Source organism: Nicotiana tomentosiformis, chromosome 3 (genome assembly GCF_000390325.3).
Source record: "Nicotiana tomentosiformis chromosome 3, ASM39032v3, whole genome shotgun sequence".
NCBI lineage: Eukaryota > Viridiplantae > Streptophyta > Magnoliopsida > Solanales > Solanaceae > Nicotiana > Nicotiana tomentosiformis.
The window spans coordinates 73,836,971-73,859,710 of record NC_090814.1 but is presented as its reverse complement, the minus strand read 5'-3'; the positions used below and the strand labels follow the sequence as shown (position 1 = coordinate 73,859,710).

Below are 22,740 nucleotides of genomic sequence, written 5' to 3'. Positions count from 1 at the left end.
CATTGTGCATATTAATTGTCTTGAATAGAGATGAGACTAGGGATTTAAAAGTTTCAAAATTTTAATTTAGATTTCTTAATTTTTGGAAGAATCGGAGAAATACATAATAACTCTGAGAAACCCATGTCCTCTCGCGTCGCAAGTACTTCCGCGAGCGAGGTAAACTTTTCTACTCTCATGAGAGCGGGCCGTTCGCCTTGGCAGTTTAATAGATGCATCTATGGTTCGTATCGTTCGACCCTCGGCAGTACACACAATATTTTAGATCGGGTCGTACGACCTCGACATAAATCGTGCGTGATAAAACTCAGAGCCCGATTTCACTTGATATTATTTTACGGCTTGAGAGGTTATAATTTATTTAATGGCCTGAAATTGTTGGAGTTAGCATGTGTCAAGTGGATACTTTTAAATTGACTATTAGTTAAAAAAACTATTTATTCATTGGTGATTATTGTGTTGTTATTATTATTCTTGTACTCCATGCCTGTCTAGAATTTCTGTATTTTTGTTATTGGCCCGTAGTAAGTGTCGATGTTGACCCCTTGTCACCACTTCTTTGAGGTTAGACTGGATACTTACTGGTTACATATTGTTTATGTACTCACGCTACACTTCTGCACTAATCGTGCAAGATATGAGGCAGGTGCATCTGGTATTCATTCAGGCGTGCATCCCCCGTTATCCTGAGGCATAGTGGTGAGCTGCTCTCTGATTCCGTTTTGCAGCACCCGCAATCTCTCTTTTATATTTACTTTCTGTCTATCATATTTCAGACAATGGCTTAGGTATTTTGTATATTCTTCTAGTTGCTCATACACTTGTGACACCGGGTCTTGGAAATATTCTAGTAGACACTTTATGGCTTTGAGTATTTATTTCATCATATTTCCTCTTATATTAGTTTACGCTTTACTTTATTCAATTTTTCACTTTTCATTTACTTAATAAATAAAAATCAACTACTTTAAAATTATTAAAAGGAATAAATACATGGCTAGTTCATCGTTGTCTTGCCTAGCGATGACATTGGGAGCCATCACGGCCTAAATGAGAAATTGGGCTGTGACAATATGGTATCAGAGCACTAGGTTCACGTAGGTCTCACAAGTCATGAGCATGCCTCATAGAGTCTTGCGGATCAGTGCGGAGACGTTCGTACTTATCTTCGAGAGGCAATAAGGTGTTAGGAAAATACTCTTTCTTCATTTCCTATCGTGCAGTTGATGTTGTGCTAAGTATCCTTCTCTTATTCTCTCACATATGGTGAGAACGCATGTGACAGATGTACCCGACCGTGGAGGAGCTGCTCCCCTTGTTGCTAGAGGCTGAGGGAAGGCTCCAGCTCGTGGTAGAGGACGAGGACGTCCTAGAGTTTCCCCAGTTGTGCCACCAGTGGATCCAGTTATTGTGGAGCAGGGCGAGGTGCCTGCAGTGGAGCCAGCACCAGTGAGCGACATGAGAACCCCCAGAACTTTATTGATCGTTGCAGGGACAGGCTGCACAACATGAGGATATTGGAGTCCCATAGGGTGGACTTTACCACCTTTCAGCTGGAGGGCAGGGCCTGTAGATGGTGGTAGTCCTATATTCTCGGTAGTCCAACAGGTTCTCCTCCCTTGACTTGGGACCAGTTCACATGTCTCTTTCTGGATATATATATTCCACCATCTTAGAGGGAAGAGTTGCGATTTCAGTTTGAGCAGCTCCAGCAAGGTCAGATGTTAGTGACAGACTATGAGGCAAAATTCTCTGAGTTATCTCGCCATGTACTTATGATACTCCCCACTGATGCAGAGAGAGTGCGAAGGTTTGTTGCGGATTTGCACTCTGGCATCCAGGCCATTATGGCCCAAGAGGTTGAGATGGGGACTTCTTACGAGCTGGTTGTAGAGGTAGCTCGGAGGATCGAGGGTGTTCGTCAGCGAAGCCGAGAGCAGATGCCAAGGGACAAGCAGTTTTGATATTCTGGAGGGTTCAATGGTGCCTTTTCTAGGGGCAGAGGTCAGTTTGTGAGGGGTCAGTCTAGTAGGACCACAGATCCAACACCGCTGCCTTCTTGGGGGTGCTCCAGTGTGGCCCTATTTCAGCGCCATTCCAGAGAGCTCCTACCGCCCGCCAGCTACTCAGGGTTCCTCCAGTGGGTATTCAGGCCATCAGGGTCAGATGTCAGGTCAGCAGTCCGCCGTTCCGAGGGGTTGTTTCTAGTGCGGGGATCTTGGCCTCATGAAGAGGTTTTGTAACTTCGGTATAAGGCAGTACAACAGGGTCATCAGCCTATGATTACTGCACCAGCTGCCGCACCAGCCGTCCGGCCGCCCAGAGATGGATGGAAGGTGGGTAGGGGTCGTCCTAGAGGTGGAGGCTAGTCAGGTGGAGCTCCAGCTAGGTTCTATACTTTTCCAGCCAGACCAGATGCAGTAGCCTTAGATGCTGTGATCACAGGTATTATTTCTGTCTGCGGTAGGGATGCTTCGATACTATTTGATCCAGGGTATACATATTCATATGTTTCATCTCTGTTTGCTCATTTTCTCGGTGTTCCTCACGAGTCCTTAGGTACTCTTGTATATGTGTCCATGCCAGTGGGCGATTCTGTTGTTGTGAATTGGATCTACCAGTCCTGTATCGTGATTTTCTGTGGTTATGAGACTAGCACAGATCTTCTGTTGCTTGATATGACCGACTTTGAGGTCATCCTAGGCATGGACTGGTTGTTTCTATATCATGCCATCCTTGATTGCCATGCCAAGACTGTTACCTTGGCGATGCCAGAGTTGCCTAGATTGGAGTGGAAGGATTCGTGTGTCAGTGCATCTAATCGGGTTATCTCTTTCCTTAAGGCTCGACACATGGTCGAGAAGAGTTGTTTGGCTTATCTAGCTTATTTTCGGGATACAGCTGCAGAGACTCCAGCGATTGATTCAATGTAAGTGGTTCGGGAGTTCTCCAATATGTTTCCTTATGATCTTCCAGGCATGCCACTAGATCATGATATCGATTTCTGTATTGATTTGGCTCCAGGTACCCAGCCTATCTCTATTCTACCGTACCACATGGCTCCGAAAGAGTTGAAGGAGTTGAAAGAATAGCTTGAGGAGTTGCTAGCAAAGGGGTTCGTCAGACCGAGTGTGTTGCCTTGGGGTGCACCAGTGTTGTTCGTGAAGAAGAAAGATGGGACTATGCGGATATGCATTGATTACCTCCAGTTGAACAAAGTTACCATTAAGAACAAGTACCCATTTTCGCATATTGATGATTTATTTGACCAGTTGCAGGGTGACAGGGAGTTCTCTAAGATCGACTTGAGATCGGGGTATCATCAGTTGAAGATTCGTGATTCAGATGTTTCGAAGATGGCTTTCTGGACTATATATGGTCACTATGAGTTTCTAGTGATGTCCTTCATCTTGACTAACGCCCCGACGATGTTTATGGATTTGATGAACCGGGTATTCATACCATATATTGACTCATTTGTCATTGTCTTCATTTATGACATATTGATTTACTCACGTAGCATGGAGGAGCACGAGCAGCATTTGAGAGTGGTGCTTCAGACCTTGCGGGAACAGAAGCTATATGCTAAGTTTTCCAAGTGTGTATTCTGGTTAGATTCTGTGGCATTCTTGGGGCATGTTGTATCAAGCAAGGGCATTAAGGTAGATCCTAGGAAGATCGAGGCAGTTCAGATTTGGCCTTGTCCTAGAATAATGACTGAGATCAGGAGCTTCCTGGGGTTAGCAAGTTATTATTGCCAGTTTGTGGAGGGCTTCTCATCTATTGCAGCACCTTTGACTAGATTGACCTAGAAGGGTACTCTGTTCCGATGGTCCGATGATTGCGAGGCGAGCTTCCAGAAGCTCAAGACCACATTGACTTCAGCACCAATGTTAGATTTGCCTTCCGGTTCGGGGATGTACACTGTGTATTGCGACACTTCACGCATTGACCAGGGTTGCATATTGATGTAGGAGGGGCGAGTTATTGCATATGCTTCACGCCAGCTGAATCCCCACGAGAAGAATTACCCCGTACACGATTTGGAGTTGGCCGCGATAGTTCATGCTCACAAGATCTTGAGGCATTATCTTTATGGGGTGTCCTGTAAGGTTTACACCGATCATCGTAGCTTGCAGCATTTGTTCAAGTAGAGGGATCTCAACTTGAGGCAAAGCAGGTGGATTGAGTTACTAAAGGACTATGACATTATCATCCTTTATCATTTGGGCAAGGAGAATGTGGTTGCAGATGCCTTGAGAAGAAAGGCTGAGAGTATGGGTAGTTTGGCATTCATTTCAGCAGAGGAGAGGCCATTAGCTTTGGACATTCAGTCCTTGGCTAAATGACTTGTGAGGTTGGATATTTTAGAGGGCAGTCGAGTTCTTGCATGCGTCGTCGCTCAGTCTTCGCTATTAGAGAAGATTAAGGCTCGTTAGTATGACGATCTACACTTGTTGGCTCTTAGGGAGACGATACTATAGGGTGGTGCCAATGAGGTCACTATTAGTGAAGATGGTGTTCTGCAGCTCCAAGGTCGCCTATGTGTTCCTAATGTTGGTGGCTTGAGGGAGAAGATTCTAGAGGAGGCACATAGTTCTCGGTATTCTATTCATCCAGGGGCTACGAAGATGTATCGTGACCTGGGGCAGCATTATTGGTGGCGGCGGATGAAGAAGGACATAGTTGAGTATGTAGCGAGGTTCCTAAATTGCTAGCAAGTTAAGTATGATTTAGGTGGCCTACTCCCGCAGATGGCTATACCTTAGTGGAAATGGGAGTGCATTACTATGGACTTCGTAGTTGAGTTACCGCGGACATTGAGGAAGTTTCATGCAGTTTGGGTCATTATCGACAGGTTGACCAAGTCGGCACACTTTATTCCGGTTGTGACTACGTATTCTTCAAAGAGATTGGCCCAGATTTACATCCAGGACATACTTCGGTTGCGTGGTGTGCCTATTTACATCATATCAGATACATGCCCTCAGTTTACTTTGCATTTCTAGAGGGAAGTACATAGTGAGTTGGGGACTCGGGTAGAGCTCAACATAACCTTTCATCCACAGACCGACAGACAGTTAGAGCGGACGGTTCATATCTTGGAAGATATGCTCAGAGCATGTCTGATTGACTTTAGAGGGCAGTGGGATCGATTCTTGCCTTTGGCCGAGTTTTCTTATAACAACAATTATCAGTCCAGCATCGAGATTGTTCCATTTGAGGCTTTGTATAGTCGGCGACGTCGTTCGCCCATCGGTTGGTTTGAGCCCGGCGAGACTAGGTTATATGGTACTGATTTATTGAAGGATTCTTGGGAGAAAGTGAAGTTGGTTTAGGAGCGACTTCGCATAGCACAGTCCATACAAAAGTGTTATACGGATCAAAAGGCGCATGATTTATCATTTATGGTAGGCGAGAAGGTTCTCTTGAAAGTCTCGCCGATTAAGGGAATAATGAGGTTCGGGAAGAAGTGCAAGTTAAGCCCAAGGTTTATAGGCCCATTTGAGGTGTTGAGACGAGTTGGGGAGGTTGCTTATGAGCTTGCTTTACCTCCCAGTCTATCGGGAGTTCATCCGTTTTTTCACGTGTCTATGCTCCGGAAGTATCATGCCAACAGGTCGCATGTGTTAGACTACAACACAATTCAGCTAGATGAGAGCCTGGGTTATGAGGAGGAGCCAGTTGCCATTGTTGACAGGCAGGTTCGCTAGCTGATGTCCAAGAAGATTTCTACGGTAAAGGTTCAGTGGAGAGGTCAACCAGTCGAGGAGCCGACTTGGGAGACCGAGGAGAACATGCGGAGCAGATACCCACACCTATTCGACACTCCGAGTATGATCCTAGACAACGTTTGTTTAAGAGGTGGAGAATGTAACTACCCGACCAGTTGTTTTGCCTTCTATATCCCTGTTCCCCTAATTAAGACTCCCCGTATGTGATTTTACTATTTTATGACTTGCGGGGATGGTTAGTTCAGGTTTGGAAGTGTTCGGGTTGAAATCGGAACACTTAGTTCCTTAATATTGACTTAAAATGGTTAAGTTTGACTTGAGTCAACGTTTTGAGTAAACAAACTCAGAACCAGGATTTAATTGTCCCAATAGGTTTGTATGACGATTCTGGACTTGGGCGTATGTTTGGATCAGGTTTCGGATGACCCGGGAGCGTTTCGACGCTTAATATTGAAAGTTGGTGCATTGAAGGTTTTTCAAGTTCCTTAAGTTTGGGTTGGAGTAGAATTTGGTGTTATCGAGGTCCGTTTGGTATTTCGAGCCTGGAAATAGTTATGTATGTTGATTTATGACTTGTATGCAAAATTTGGCATCATTCCGAGTTGATTTGAAAGGAATCGGACGCGCGGAAGTGTTTTTAGAAGTTCTTGAGTTTCTATATTTAATTTATGGATTTTGGCATCTGATTCATGATTTTAGACATTATTTCGGTGTTTTGATCGGGAGAGCGAGTTCGTACGGTGTTTTTAGACTTGTGTGGATGTTTGGTGTGGAGCCCCGGGGGCTCAGGTGAGTTTCGAGCGCGGTTCAGAGTGTTTTGAATAACTTCAGTTCTGCTGGTTTTTGACTTGTTCTTCAGGTCTCACAAATATGAGATATTGTTCGCATTTGCAAACCTCGCATTTGCTAGAATAGCTTCACATTTTCGAGGTTGGGGTGAAACTGATGGATTCACATTTGCGAAAGATTTTATCGCATTTGCGAAGTCACCTGGGCGTAGCATTTTTCGCATTTGCGAGTTTTCTTCCTCTTTTGCGAGATGCCATGCTTCGCATTTGCGAGCCTTGTGTCGCATTTGCGACTGAGGCAGAGTGTGATGACCTAAAATGTCATCTTTAAATTTATAAGTAATTCTGTGTTCTAAGACCTCAAAAAGCACCATTTATCATTCATCGACTTGCGTGCACAGTCCGTACAATTTTTCGAAAAGTTTTCATGTGAAAAATGGATTAAAATGTGAAATAGAGCCTTAAAACTCAACTGAGTTGACTTTGGTCAACATTTTGAGTAAACGGACCCAGATCAGTATTTTGATAGTTCCGGTAGCTCCGTATTGCATTTTGGGACTTGTGCGTATGCCCAGAATTTAATTTGGAGGTCCATAGCTCAAGTTATGACCATTTAACGGAAACTAGTAATTTAAAGGCTAAAGATTTCTAATTTTGTCCACGGGTTTGACTTTTTGATATCGGAGCCGGAATCCGATTCTGGAAATTTGAACAGCTCCTTTATGTCATTTATGACTTGTGTGCTAAATTTGAAGTCATTCTGGATTCATTTAATATGTTTTGGCACGAGATTTGCAAATTGAAAGTTGAAAACTCAAAGTTCGAATCGGGGCGTGAATTGTAATTTCAGTGTTGTTTGACGTGATTTTAGACCCTGAGTCAGTCTGTATTATGTTACGGGACTTGTTGGTATATTCGGACGGGGTCCCGAGTACCCCGAGTGTGATTCGAATCGAAATCGGAACAAGAATTGGACTTAAGCAAAATCTGAAATTTTGGGTTCTGGTGTAATCGCACCTGCGGATTTTTGACCACAGGTGCGAGCTCGCATAAGCGAGCCTTCCATCGCAGATGCGGGATTGGGCTGGCCTAGCCTGGGGTTTTCGCAAGTGCGGCCTTTTTGGGCAGATGAGGATGTTGCAGGTGCGACAGGGGTGTCCGCAGTTGCGGAACTTCACCTGGCAGCCTGGCATCGCAAATGCGAGCTTTGTCTCGCAAATGTGAGTCCGCAAATGCGGAACTTTTATCCGCAGATGCGAAATGACTGGGCAGAGCCCATAAATTTGGAAGTCGCCATTTTTACTCAATTTTGAGTTTTAAGTGTCGGATTTGGACGATTTCCAGGGGGATTTTCACGACTTTGAATTGGGTAAGTATTTTTTTAACCAAAACTGATTATATTTCACAAATCCATGTCTATATTCATCATTTATTTCGGATTTAGATGGAAGAAATTGGAATTTTTGTAAAACTTTTCAAAAACGAAAAATTAAGATTTGAAGGTCCATTTGATATCAGAATTGGACAAATTTTTGTATGGTTGAACTCGTCTCGGAATGGGTGTTCGAATTTCGTATATTTTTTCGGAATTTGAGACGTGGGTCCCACTTCCAAATATTTTAATGAATTTCAGATTTTTATCCGAAAAATTTATAAATTCATATGGAATTAATTCCTATGATTCGTATTGAGTATATCAAATTGTTTGTGAATAGATTTGAAGCTTTTGGAGACAAATTTAAAAGGAAAAGCTGTGGTTGAGTAATTGATTGGAATTTGCAAAGCGAGGTAAGTGTCGTGGTTAACCTTGACTTGAGGGAATAGAACCTTTAAATTATTTGTTATGTGAATTGCATGTGAACGATGTATAAGCGAGGTGACGAGTGTCTATACGTCGTCAAGTTAATTGTTTGCCTGCTTACTTGAAAAATCATAAATTTTTTTTAATCATAAATTAATTATTATAATAATAATTTCTCTCTTATTCTTTGTCAAATATTAATTCTTAAATTCCTGCATTAATTATTACATGCTATTTGAATTATGTGCCTTAATTATTATTTGATATTTAGTATATTAAATATTAAACTGCCTATTTGCTCCCTGATTTCCATAATAATTTGTTATTTGTCATTGTTGCTTCATAATTAAACCATAATTATTACATGCTTGTTGTCTTATAATTTTATATTAATTGTTACATTTATTGGAAAAATTTCTTCTATAAGAATTGGTAAATGAATATGTTGGAGGAGCGGGTTGCACGCCGCAACATGATTGATTATAATGAATATACTGGAGGATCGGGTTGCACGTCGCAACAGACTTATTAAAAGTCTATATTGGAGGATCGGGTTGCACGCCGCAATAGACTTATTAAAAGTCTATATTGGAGGATCGGGTTGCACGCCGCAACAAACCTATTAAAAGTCCATATTGGAGGATCGGGTTGCACGCCGCAATAGACTTATTTAAAAGTCAACATATATATATATATATATATATATTGGGGGATCGGGTTACACGCCGCAACATACTTTATTAAAAATGAATATATTGTGAGAGCGGGTTGCACGCTGCAACAGAATTAATGGAAATGATAATTGGTTATGACTGCTGAGTTGCCTTCAATTATTATAAATAAATTACCTGATTTATTTCTATTATTGTTGTTGATACTAATATTGCGTACATATTAATGTAAGTGAACCGCCTTAGCCTCGTCACTACTTCGTCGAGGTTAGGCTCAACACTTACCAGTACATGGGGTCGGTTGTACTGATACTACACTCTGCACTTCTTGTGCAGATTTTGGAGTTGGTCCCAGCGGCTTACCATAGACTTGCTCGGATTTCAGCTACCAGAGGAGACTTGAGGTATAACTGCGTGGCGTCCGCAGTTCTGAAGTTCGCTTATATTTTACTTTAGCTGTGTGTTTATTCCCAGACAAATTTATTTTATTCATACCTTATTTGTATTTATTCTAGAAGCTCGTGCACTTGTGACACCAATTCTGGGATGGCATTTAGACACCGTTGTTTTTTTATGGATTATTCACTATTTTTCAAACTTTGTTTCCGCTTTTGTTTCCTTGATTATTAATAATTTAAAAATTATTTAAAAATTGATTAATATTATTCTAACGTTGGCTTGCCTAGCAAGTGAAATATTAGGCGCCATCACGCTCCGAAGGAGGGAATTTCGAGTTAGAGCACTAGGTTACATAGGTCTCACGAGTCACGAGCAAGCTTAGTAGAGTCTGAAGGATCGGTACGGAGACTTCTGTACTTATATCTCAGAGGCTATGAAGTTTAGGAACAATATCACCTCTTTCATTCCTTATCATGCGACATTGATTTTGCTTGAAACCTATATCTCACATTCCTTTGTATCTACTCGTGTATGACATTGCGCTGCCGGTATCAGTTGTGCGTCGACGGTTCGTGATGCCACAGATGAACTACGAGGGAGCCAGAGATGCTCAAATATTGCTTTAACGTATGATTCTGACTGAAGATGCGGACGTATAAAGAGATCACCTAGTGAATAATGTGGGGGGTGCAACGTACCTTGGTGCAACATGCCTTGGCATCTGGTTGATTTATACGAGTTGTGAAGGTTAATATTGTGGACCATCAGACGAGGTGAACTATGACTTCGCGCTGAGTGGGGGAGTCCACTATCAATGAATGGATTGCGAGTCATGTGTTATATCAGTTTTGGCCTGAAATGTATATATGTGGTACTGAAAGGTTCTCCCTAAATTTACATGTGTTTAAGGCCTGAGATCTTGTAGAGAATAAGGTTGGGACATGCGGTATGTCCGCCTCCGAAATAATCTTATACTTCAGTACCGAAGGAGTTAGAGAAACAACATTAAATTTACAGAAGGCCTACTCAGCGTGGATGTCACGGTTGCAGATTTTGGGGTGCTTCGGAGGAAGTACAGTGGTTGACGAGATTCTGGACTAAGAATTGTCTGTATGGAGCTCTACTTTTGTGATCATTGTATATAAATAAGGGTAAAGTTTACCCCAAAGAAGAATCGAAGAGTATGTTAAGAAATGGGTCTGCTCAACAGTGTTGAGTCAGCATAACGAAAGAAGAAATTGGCCTTGGGAGAGATAATTCTCCACAGGTGTCTGTGGCAAGCCTATGAAGAGGGCAGACCAGCCAATACAACACCGCCCACTTGGCTCGGTTCTCAGAAATACTGTTGAAAGAGTTTGTTTCCCGTACTCTCCTTAATGCATGGCGCATAAGGTTTGAACGATTGCGTCAGGTCACCATGACGGTGTCATAATATTCTATCAAGTTCAATAAGTTAGCCTATCATATTCCTACTTTGCTTCCTACAGTCAGAGAGCGAGTCCACATAATTATTAAAGGACTCAATTATGATCGTAAAATTTTGTATGAATCGGGAGCTACAGGTTGATACTTCATTTCCACTAGTGGTAGAAATTGCCAAGATATTAGAACGTGTTCGGGGGTGAGGAAAAAGGAAACTAAGGAGAACAAGACATCTCGAGGTTCTGGGGGATTCAGTGAATTCTACTCTGCGAGTATAAATTATTATGGCGGGGGTTCAGGTAGTCGGCTAGCCCAGTTCGCACATCGGATTAATCGAGGTGCTCCAGTAAGTTCTCTTAATGCACCACTGACATAAGTGTCCTACAAAGGTTATTCCAGTTATCTGGCAGAGACTCAGTATGAGCAGCCAAACTCGCAAATGGGTTGTTATGAATGCAGTGATACCAGGCACATCATGAGAAAATTGTCCCAGACTTGGGAGAGACATATTTCATCAAAGCAGTCAGGCTACATGCCCTATTATAGTTACTACACCACCCACACGACCAGTTAGGGGTGGAGGACAGGCGGGTAGAAGGCGTCATAGAGGTGGAGGCCCAGCCGTTGATACAATTGTTTTATGGTATGGCGGAGGTCGATACATCAGATGGTGTCATTACAGGCGCGACCTCGATTTAATATAAAGGAATAATTTCCTTAACTTGATTTGGTTCTGAGTATCGAGACGAGTCCTCCTATTGTGCTCTATTTATGAGCGAGCTTCGTAATTCTATAATCTACTTATGTGTTTACTCATGTTGGGAGATTCTATGGAGATAACTACACCTATCATTCCATGTTGGTCACTAATAAGAGCTGTGAGGCTAAAGGTGGCTTTCTATTACTCATATCAATAAGTTTTGATGTAATTTTCGGATAATTAATTACAAATTATGAATTATATGCCCTACCGGTGTGGGGTTCATTATGTGTTGTGATTTTGTGTAACCGAAATTATTTAAAAGGAGAAAATGGAAATTTTCGATTGGCACGATGTGCATATTACTTGTGATTCAAAATTGAGGACGAGATCCTCGCATTTTATTATAAAATGATATGTTTAAACCGGGCTACGAGCTGCAGTGGAAGTTATATAAGGACGAGATCCTTGTAATAAAAATCCTTGTGTTTAAATCCTCCCTTATGAAATTAAATTTGTACTATAGTACTAATAGGGAGTCATGCCTGCTAGGCTTATTTTAAAATATTTGTATGAAATTCTCTGTGCATACTTGCCAAATTCGTATTGTAATATTGAGTTGTAACCTATGAGGTAGGTGCCCGCCCAGATGGCATTAAATGTGACTAGTTAATTCGAGTAAACAATTATGAGGTCTTCATGCCTCGCATCTCATTATTAGTATTGTGAAGGTTTGAAACGAGATTTTTGTTAACATGAAGTTAATTGATGCTTTTGTAATTGATTATGAACAACTATTAAGACCAGATTGACCCAGAAGGGTACCCCATTTAGATGGTCAGACGAGTGTGAGTTGAGCTTTCAGAAGCTTAAGACCGCTTTGACTACAACGCTAGTGTTGGTATTACCCCACAAGTTCAGGATCGTATATGGTATATTGTGACGCCTCTCACATTGGGCTTGGTGTAGTATTAGTGCAAGATAGCAGGATGATTGCATATGCGTCGCGACGGTTGAAAGATCACAAGGAGAATTATCATGTTCATGACTTAGAACTGGCAGCCATTGTTCATGCACTGAAGATATGAAGGCATTACCTCTACGGTGTCTCGTGGAGGTATTTACTGATCATCGTAGACTTCAGAACCTGTTCAAACAAAAAGATCTTAATTTGAGGCAGAGAATATGGTTGGAGTTGTTGAAAGACTATGATATCACCATTTTGTATCACCCCGGAAAGGCCAATGTGGTGGCCGATGCTTTGAGTAGAAAGGCTGTGAGTATGGGCAGTCTTGCGTATATTCCGGTTGGTGAGAGGCCATTAGCTGCAGATGTTCAGACTTTGGCTAATCAGTTCGTGAGGTTAGATGTTTCAGAACCCAGTCGGGTTCTAGCTTGCACAGTCGCTCGGTCTTCTTTATATGAGCGCATCAGAGAGAGGCAGTATGATGATCCTCATTTACTTGTCCTTAAGGACACGGTGCGGCACGGTGATGCCAAACAGGTTGCTGTGGGGGAAGATGGAGTTCTGCAAATGCAGGGTCGTATTTGTGTGCCTAATGTGGATGAGCTTCGTGAATTAATTCTTGAAGAGGCACACAGTTCCAGGTATTCTATTCATCCAGGGACCGCTAAAATGTATCTAGATTTGTGGCAATATTATTGGTGGAGGAGAATGAAAAAGGATATAGTTTCACATGTAGCTCGGTGTATGAATTATCAACAAGTTAAGTACGAGCATCAGAGACCTGGTGGTTTGCTTCAGAAGTTAGAAATTCCTGAGTGGAAGTGGGAGCGTATCACTATGGATTTTGTTGTTGGGCTCCCACGGACTAAGAGAAAATTTGACGCAGTTTGGGTCATTATGGACAGGTTGACCAAGTCAGCCCATTTCATTCTAGTGGCAGTTACCTATTCTTCAGAGAGGTTATCTAAAATTTACATTCGTGAGATTGTCCGCCTTCACGGTGTGCCCGTGTCTATTATTTCAGATCGAGGTACGCAGTTTACCTCACATTTCTAGAGGGTTGTACAACGTGAGTTAGGCACGCGGGTGGAGTTGAGTACAATATTTCATCCACAGATAGATAGACAGTCAGAGTGCACTATTCAGATATTGGAAGATATGCTTCGCGCTTGTGTTATTGACTTTGGAGGTTCTTGGGATCATTTCTTACCACTTGCAGAGTTTGCTTATAATAATAGCTACCAGTCGAGCATTCAGATGGCTCCATATGAGGCATTATATGGAAGGCGATGCCGATCGCCAGTTGGTTGGTTTGAACAGGGAGAGGCTCGGTTGTTGGGTACCGATTTGGTACAGGATGCCTTGGATAAGGTCAAGATTATTCAGGATCGACTTCGCACAGCTCAGTCTAGACAAAAGAGTTATGCCAACCAAAAAGTTCGTGATATTGCATTCATGGTTGGAGAAAGAATATTGCTCCGGGTTTCACCTATGAAAGGTGTAATGAGGTTCGGAAAGAAGGGCAAGTTGAGCCCTAGGTATATCAGACCCTTAGAAATTCTTGAAAGGGTGGGTGAAGTAGCCTACAGGCTTGCATTACCACCTAGTTTATCAGCGGTTCATCCGGTGTTCCATGTGTCTATGCTCTGGAAATATCATGGTGATCCATCCCATGTGTTAGATTTCAGCTCAGTCCAATTGGACAAAGATTTGACTTACGAGGAGGAGCCGGTGGCTATTCTAGCCCGGCAGGTCCGACAGTTGAGGTCAAAGAGTTATCCTTCAGTTTAGGTGCAATGGAGAGGTCAGCCGATGGAGGCATCTACCTGGGAGTCTGAGTCGGACATGCGGAGCAAATATCCACACCTTTTCTCCAGCTCAGGTACTTTTTCTAACTTCGTTCGAGGACGAACGTTTGTTTTAGAGGTGGAGAATGTGATGACCCAAAATATCATCTTTAAATTTAATAAGTAATTCTGTGTTCTAAGACCTCGAAAAGCACCATTTATCATTCCTCAACTTACGTGCACAGCCCCGTACAATTTTCCGAAAATTTTTCATGTGAAAAATGGATTAAAATATGAAATAGAGCCTTAAAACTCAACTGAGTTGCTTTGGTCAACATTTTGAGCAAACGAACCCAGATCAGTACTTTGATAGTTTCGGTAGCTCTGTATCGTGATTTGGGACTTGGGCGTATTCCCGGAATTTAATTTGGAGGTCCCTAGCTCAAGTTATGACCATTTAATGGAAACTAGTAATTTAAATGCTAAAGATTTCCAAGTTTGACCATGGGATTGACTTTTTGATATCAGAGCCGGAATCCGATTCTGGAAATTTGAACAGCTCCGTTATGTCATTTATGACTTGTGTGCTAAATTTGAAGTCATTCCGGATTCATTTAATATGTTTTGGCACGAGATTTGCAAATTGAAAGTTTAAAACTCAAAGTTCGAATCGGGGAGTGAATTGTAATTTTAGTGTTGTTTGATGTGATTTTAGACCCCGAGTCAGTCTGTATTATGTTACTGAACTTGTTGGTATATTCGGACAGGGTCCCGAGTACCCCGAGTGTGATTCGAATGGAAATCGGAACAAGAATTGGACTTAAGCAAAATCTGAAATTTTGGGTTCTGGTGTAATCGCACCTGCGGATTTTTGACCGCAGGTGCGAGCTCACAGAAGCGAGCCTTCCATCGCAGATGCGGTACTGGGCTGGCCTGGGGTTTTTGCAGGTGCGGCCTTTTTGCGCAGATGCGGATGTCGCAGGTGCGACAGGGGTGTCCGCAGATGCGGAACTTCACCTGGCAGCCTCGCATCGCAAATGCGAGCTTTGTCTCGCAAATGCGAGTTCGCAAATGCGGAACTTTTATCCACAGATGCGAAATGACTGGGCAGAGCCCATAAATTCGGAAGTCGCCATTTTTACTCATTTTTGAGTTTTAAGACTCGGATTTAGGTGATTTCTATGGGCCATTTTTACTCATTTTTACTCACAAATCCATGTATATATTCATCATTTATCTCGGAATGTGTGTTTGGATTTCGTAAGTTTTTTCGGGATTTAAGACGTGGGTCCCACTGCTGAATATTTTAATGAATTTCGTATTTTTATCCGAAAAATTTGTAAATTCATATGGAATTAATTCCTATGATTCGTATTGAGTATATCGAATTATTTGTGAATAGATTTGAAGCTTTTGGAGATAAATTTAAAAGGAAAAGCTGTGGTTGAGTAATTGATTGGAATTTGCAAAGCGAGGTAAGTGTCGTGGTTAACCTTAACTTGAGGGAATAGAACCCTTAATTTATTTGTTATGTGAATTGCATGTGAACGACGTATAGGCGAGATGACGAATGTCTATACTTCGTCAAGTTAATTGTTTGCCTGCTTACTTGAAAATTCATAAATTATTTTTAATCATAAATTAATTATTATAATAATTATTTCTCTCTTATTCTTTGTCAAATATTAATTCTTAAATTCCTGCATTAATTGTTACATGCTATTTGAATTATGTGCCTTAATTGTTATTTGACATTTAGCATATTAAATATTAAACTGTCTATTTTCTCCCTGATTTCCATAATAATTATTTATTTGTCATTGTTGCTTCATAATTAAACCATAATTATTGTATGCTTGTTGTCTTATAATTTTATATTAATTGTTACATTTATTGGGAAAATTTCTTCTATAAGGATTGGTAAATGAATATGTTGGAGGAGCGGGTTGCACGCCGCAACATGATTGATTATAATGAATATATTGGAGGATTGGGTTGCACGCCGCAATAGATTTATTAAAAGTCTATATTGGAGGATCAAGTTGCACGCCGCAACAGACTTATTAAAAGTCTATATTTGAGGATCGGGTTGCGCACCGCAACAGACTTATTAAAAGTCAATATTGGGGGATCGGGTTGCACACCGCAACAGACTTATTTAAAAACAGAGGTGGAACCTCTAGTCATTGTACAAAAACAGAGGGGTCCGAGATTCTCATTTTTGGACATTTCAAACACAGGTTGAGGCGATATTTTAGAGAGAATTCACGGAAAATCTTGAGGTAAGTCACTTATGATCATTGTTAGTCAATAATATTGAATTATAATCGATTATTCCGACTAGATTACGTGTTTTTGAGGTGTAATTGGAGGATTTGGGCCTTGGGATTTGAAAATAAGATTTGAGGATTTAAAGGTCGATTTGATGTCGGAATTTGGTAAATTTTGTATGGTTGGACTCGTGGTTGAATGTGCTTTCATATTTTGTAACTTTTGTCGGGTTCTGAGACGTGGGAACCACTGGCATTTTGAGTTGAAATTCGGAATTTGTTGGGAAATTAGTATTTTCATATGGAATTAATTCCTATAATTTGTATTGATCAAATCAAATTAATTGTGACTATATTCGAGGCGTTCGGAGGCCAATTCCCGAGGCAAGGGCATATTGGAATAAAGAATTACACGATTTGAGGTAAGTAACATTTCTAAACTTGGTTCTGAGAGTAAAAATCCTTAAATTTCGTGTTATGTGAATTGTATGGAGGTGACGCCATGCTAGGTGACGAGCGTGTGGGTGTGCACCATAGAAATTGAGACTTAAATAAATTTTGTGGAGTTGTATAATTAGAGAATCATGTCATTATCAGCATATCCTCCACGTGTTAGGGGAAATTGAGCCGAGACTCATATTAAAGATCATGTTTAGGCTACGTGCCGATATTTTGGGACCCACAGGGTCGTGTTGCTGTTGAATTATTTGATTGAATTGTAAGTTTGTACTCAGTCACATTCATCGTTTTCATATCATATATCAGTCTTTGTTGTCATTCATTAGTACATCATATCATCATGCCGGGTAGATTTTCATGTCATTGAGAGCCCGAGATACTGGAGATTTTGAGTGATATTTATGGGATCGGGCTGCATGCCGTAGCATGTTTTATTTATTTATGCCTGGATCTGGCTATTATAGCGCTTGGGCTGAAGGAGCCCCTCCGAAGTCTGCACCCCCATAGTGAGCGCAGTTGATTTATATTGAGGTATGGATCTTCCCTGGACATGGATCTTGTCCGAATCATTTATATCTAGGGATGGATCTTCCCCTAGGCTGGATTGGCCTCATATAGTACCGATTGACTAATTTTCAGTTGATGTGTATATATGCGAGATGGATCTTCCCTTGGCTGGATTGGCCATATACAGTACTGAGTGATTGCGTATTTTTGATATTTGTGAGTGCATGAGGTTTTCCACAAAGATGCATCACATACATCATATACATTGGCATGTAGATATAGAGATGTCACATTCCTCATATCATTTAGAATTGATCTATTATATTTGTACTAACTTAACTGTTGAACTTGAAAGCATGCCTACATTTATGTACCGTTATTTCTATATTGGACTGTACCTGTGGAGCTCGTCACTACTTTTAGAAAAAAGGTTAGTCTTGTTACTTATTGAGTACATATGGTCGGTTGTACTCGTACTACTCTCTGCACTTCGTGTGCAGATCCAGGTACTTTCGGACATGGCGGTTGCTAATTTTTGGAAGATTATCTGTTGGAGACTATCGAGATAGCTTCTTGACGTCCACAGACCTTGACTCTCTTTCTTTCGGTTATTTGTACTGTTCTACATTTCTAGACAGTGTTTGTATTAGTCAGACTATGTTATCATTTAGATGCTCATGTATTCAGTGACATCGGGTTTTGGGAGTGTATTTTATATCAATATATGTGGGGGTTTTCTACTAAATTTATATATTATGTTTCAAACTTAAAATAAATTGTGATTTATTGCGATTTTCGGCTTGTCTAATATTGAGATAGGCGCCATCACAACATACAGATGTTGGGTCGTGACAAGTTCATATCAGAGCCTAGGTTACATAGGTCTCACGAGTCATGAACAGGTTTAGTAGAGTCTTACGGATCGGTACGGAGATGTCTGTACTTATCTTCGAGTGGCTGCTGAACCCTTAGGAAAAATTTCACTTTCTTGTATTTTGTCGTGCGAATTTGTTGATTCCGGAAACTAAACTTCTGTTATACTATTCTCTCATAGATGGTGAGGACACGTACTATCGGATTAGACGGTCAGCCACCAGTGCCACCAGTTAGGGCCGCAAGAGGCCGGGGTCATAGTAGAGGTCGAGGTGTAGCTCGTACAACAGTTAGAGCAGCACCTGTAGAACCACCAGTTGCTCCAGCTCATAAGCAGATTCCAGATATAATTGAGCCAGTGGGGCTAGCTCAGGCACCAGCTGTGCCTATTATGATTCCAGGCCTTCAGGAGGCTCTAGCACAGATATTGACTATTTGCACTAGCCTTGCTCAGGTGGTTTCGGCTCAGGCCACACCAGCCACTTCTCAGGCCGAAGGAGGTACTCATACCCCTATCGCCCGTACTCTAGAGCAGGTAGTGCAGGGACTTCAGATACTGGGGGCACTACCAGCTCAGCCGGTTGCAGCTGCTTAAGCCTAGGTGGGTCCTATTATGAATGACGAGGAGCAGAAGAGATTAGAGAGTTTGAGAGACTCCGTCCTCCAACTTTCAATGGAACTGAGTCAGAAGATGCTCAAGATTTCTTGGACAGATGCCAGCGGATGCTTCGTACAACGGGTATTTTGGAGACCAGTAGGGTCTCATTTACTACTTTTCAGCTGACTGGAGCAGCCTTCAAATAGTGGGAGACTTATGAGAGAAGCAGAAAATTTGGTGCAACACCACTTACATGGCAGGAGTTCTCTGTATTATTTCTGGAGAAGTTTGTGCCACAGACCCGTAGAGAGGGACTGCGTAGACAGTTCGAGTATTTACGTCAGGAGGACTTGTCCGTGACTCAGTATGAGATGTGGTTTTCAGAATTGGCTCGTCATGCAGTTTGGTTGGTTCCCACTGAGAGGGAGAAGATCAGGAGGTTCATTATTGGCCTCAACCATCAGTTCCGTATTATTATGACTTTGGGGAATGTAGCAGGTGCTAAATTCAACAAGGTGGTTGACAATTCTCGACGGCTAGAGATGGTCAGTATTCAGGAGCGTGAGGAGAGGGAGGCCAAGAGTTCTCGTGGTCTGGGTAATTCCAGCGGTTTTCCTTCTGGGGGACAGCCCTATCACAGCAGGGGTCGGCCTTATTGGCCCGCTCATATGGCTCGTACAACTCATCGTGGCACATCATCTAGTCATGGTTCATACAGTGCTCGACCGAGTCAGTCTTCTCTTAGTGCACTTCCAGCTCAGAGTTCATCTTGTGCACTATCAGTTCAGGGTTCATCTGTGCCAGGTTCTTCTGGTAGTTATTCTGGTTCTCGGGGTCCACCTCAGTACTTGCCGACATTTTCAGAGAATAGTTGTTTTGAGTGTGGAGATTTAGGTCACATAAAGATATATTGTCCCCACCTTACGGGAGGTTCAGCTCAGCAGAGGAGTCAAGCTACCACATCAGCACCAGTTGTATCACCACCAGCCCAGCCAGCTCGGGGTGGGGCTCAGTCAGCTAGGGGTCGCCCAAGAAGAGAAGGCCGATCAGGTGGCGGTCGGGCCCAATTCTATGTTATTCCTTCCAGGCCAAATGTCGTTGCTTCAGATGTAGTGATCACAATTATCGTCTCAGTGTGCCACATGGAAGCTTCTATATTATTAGACCATGGTTCCATATTCGTATCATCATATTTTGTTCATTATCTGGATATGCCCCGTGAGTCCTTAGTTTCACCTGTTAGTGTATCTACGCCGGTAGGAGATATTATTATTGTGGACCGTGTGTATCGCTTGTGTATGGTAGCTATCGGGGGACTAGACATTAGATTTGATCTCTTATTGCTTAGTATGGTTGATTTTGATGTAATCTTGGGTATGGATTAGTTGTCTCCATGTCATGCTATTCTGGACTGTCACGCAAAAACAGTTATGTTGGCGATACCGGGATTGCCGAAGGTCGAGTGGAGAGGTTCTCTAGATTATGTTCCCAGCAGGGTAATTTCTTACTTGAAGGCCCAGCGGATGGTTGGGAAGGGGAGCTTGTCATATTTGACCTTTGTGAGAGATGGTGATGCAGGCACTCCTACTATTGATTCTGTACCGATAGTGCGAGACTTTCCAGATGTATTTCCTGCAGACATGCCGGGTATGCCACCGACAGGGATATTAATTTCGGTATTGACTTGGTGCCGGGCACTCAGCCCATTTCTATTCCTCCATATCGTATGGCACCAGCTGAATTGAAAGAACTAAAAGAGCAACTTCAGGAACTTCTTGATAAGGGGTTTATTAGGCCTAGTGTGTCTTCTTGGGGTGCACCAGTTCTATTTGTGAAAAAAAAAGATAGTACTATACGGATGTGCATCGACTACAGGAAGTTGGGCAAAGTTACAATCAAGAACAAGTATCATTTGCCTTGCATTGATGATTTATTTGACTAGCTTCAGGGAGCGAGGGTGTTCTCCAAAATTGATTTGAGATCTGGGTATCACCAGTTGAAAATTCGGGATTCGGATATTCTAAAGACGACATTCAGGACCCGTTATGGTCACTATGAATTTCTCGTGATGTCTTTTGTGTTGACCAATGCCTCAACAAGATTTATGCACTTGATGAATAGTGTGTTCCAGTCGTATCTTGATTTGTTTGTTGTAGTATTTATTGATGACATCCCGGTGTACTCACGTAGTCAGGAGGAACATGCATAACATTTGAGTATTGTACTACAGAGGCCGAGGGAGGAGAAACTTTATGCCAAATTCTCCAAGTGTGAGTTCCGGGTTAGCTCGGTGGCATTCTTGGGGCACATAGCGTCCATTGAGGGAATTAAGGTTGATCCGAAGAAGATAGAGGCAGTTCAGAGTTGGCCCAGGCCATCTTCAGCTACTGAGATTCGGAGTTTTCTCGGCTTGGCCGGTTATTATCATCGCTTTGTGGAGAGCTTCTCGTCTATTACGTTGCCTATGACTAAATTGACCCTGAAAGTGCTCCATTCAGGTGGTCGGATGAGTGTGAACAGAGCTTTCAGAAGCTCAAGACTGCTTTGACGACAGCTCCAGTTCTAGTTTTGTCTTAAGCTTCAGACTCTTATATAGTGTATTGTGATGCTTCTCGAATCGGTATTGGGTGTGTCTTAATGCAGGAGGATAGAATGATTGCTTATGCTTTGCGCTAGTTGAAGCCACATGAAAAGAACTACCCTGTTCATGATTTAGAATTGGCAGCCATTTTTCATGCATTAAAGATTTGGAGGCACTATCTCTACGGTATGTCTTGTGAAGTATTTACGGATCATCGGAGTCTCTAGCACTTGTTCAAATAAAAAGATCTAAATTTTAGATAGCAGAGATGGTTGTAGCTGCTAAAGGACAATGATATTACTATTCTTTATCGTCCCGGAAAGGCCAATGTGATTGCCGATGCCTTGAATAGAAAGACGGTGAGTATGGGTAGCCTTGCATTCATTCATATTGGTGAGAGGCCTCTTGCAGTTGATGTTCAAGCCATGGCTAACCAGTTCATGAGATTAGATGTTTCGGATCCCAGTCGAGTTCTAGCTTGTGTGGTTGCTCGGTCTTCCTTATATGACCGCATCAGAGAGAGTCAGTATGATGATCCCCATTTGCTTATTCTGAAGGACACAGTTCTGCATGGTGATGCCAAAGATGTTACTGTTGGGGATGATAGGATGTTGAGGATGCAAGGTCGGATTTGTGTGCCAAATGTAGATGGACTGCGTGAATTGATTCTAGAAGAAGCTCACAGTTCGCGGTATTCCATTTATCCGGGTGCCACTAAGATGTACCAGGATTTGAGACGGCACTATTGTTGGAGAAGAATGAAGAAAGATATAGTGGGGTTTGTAGCTTGGTGTTTAAATTGTCAACATGTGAAGTACGGGCATCAAAGACCGGGCAGATTCCTTCAGAGACTTGAGATTCAAGTGGAAATGGGAGCGTATTACCATGAACTTCGTAGTTGGACTCCCACAGACTTAGAGGAAGATTGATGCTATTTCGGTAATTATGGATCGGTTGACCAAGTCCGCGCATTTTATTCCAGTTGGGAGTACTTACTCTTCAGAGTGGTTGGCTGAGATTTATATCTGTGAGACTGTTTGCCTTCACGGTGTGTCAGTGTCCATTATTTCACATCGGGGCATGCAATTTACATCACAGTTTTGGAGAGCAGTGTAGCGAGAGTTAGGCACACAGGTACAGTTGAGTACATCATTTCACTCTCAGACGGACGGACAGTCCGAG

The 22,740-nt window shown here is 42.2% G+C and overlaps 2 protein-coding genes across 2 annotated transcripts; both read left to right on the top strand.

The window, feature by feature from the left end:
• Nucleotides 1-2,768: 2,768 nt before the first annotated feature.
• Nucleotides 2,769-20,362, top strand: LOC138908013 (uncharacterized). The gene is made up of 3 exons (XM_070198643.1): nt 2,769-2,929; nt 3,521-3,662; nt 19,184-20,362. Exons 1-3 carry the CDS (start codon nt 2,769-2,771, stop codon nt 20,360-20,362), a joined length of 1,482 nt encoding a protein of 493 aa, XP_070054744.1.
• A 1,561-nt stretch (nt 20,363-21,923) lies between these two features.
• Nucleotides 21,924-22,487, top strand: LOC138908012 (uncharacterized). The gene has a single exon (XM_070198642.1). It carries the CDS (start codon nt 21,924-21,926, stop codon nt 22,485-22,487), a length of 564 nt encoding a protein of 187 aa, XP_070054743.1.
• Nucleotides 22,488-22,740: the final 253 nt, after the last annotated feature.

Excerpts from the sequence above, each read along its gene's own strand:
- LOC138908013 (XM_070198643.1), top strand. The coding sequence starts at position 2,769 with ATGCCAGAGTTGCCTAGATTGGAGTGGAAGGATTCGTGTGTCAGTGCA. Across the intron at positions 2,930-3,520 it reads ACTCCAGCGATTGATTCAAT|CATGGAGGAGCACGAGCAGC; the intron begins GTAAGTGGTTCG and ends TTACTCACGTAG. Across the intron at positions 3,663-19,183 it reads TATCAAGCAAGGGCATTAAG|TGGGAGACTTATGAGAGAAG; the intron begins GTAGATCCTAGG and ends GCCTTCAAATAG.
- LOC138908012 (XM_070198642.1), top strand. The coding sequence starts at position 21,924 with ATGGGTAGCCTTGCATTCATTCATATTGGTGAGAGGCCTCTTGCAGTT.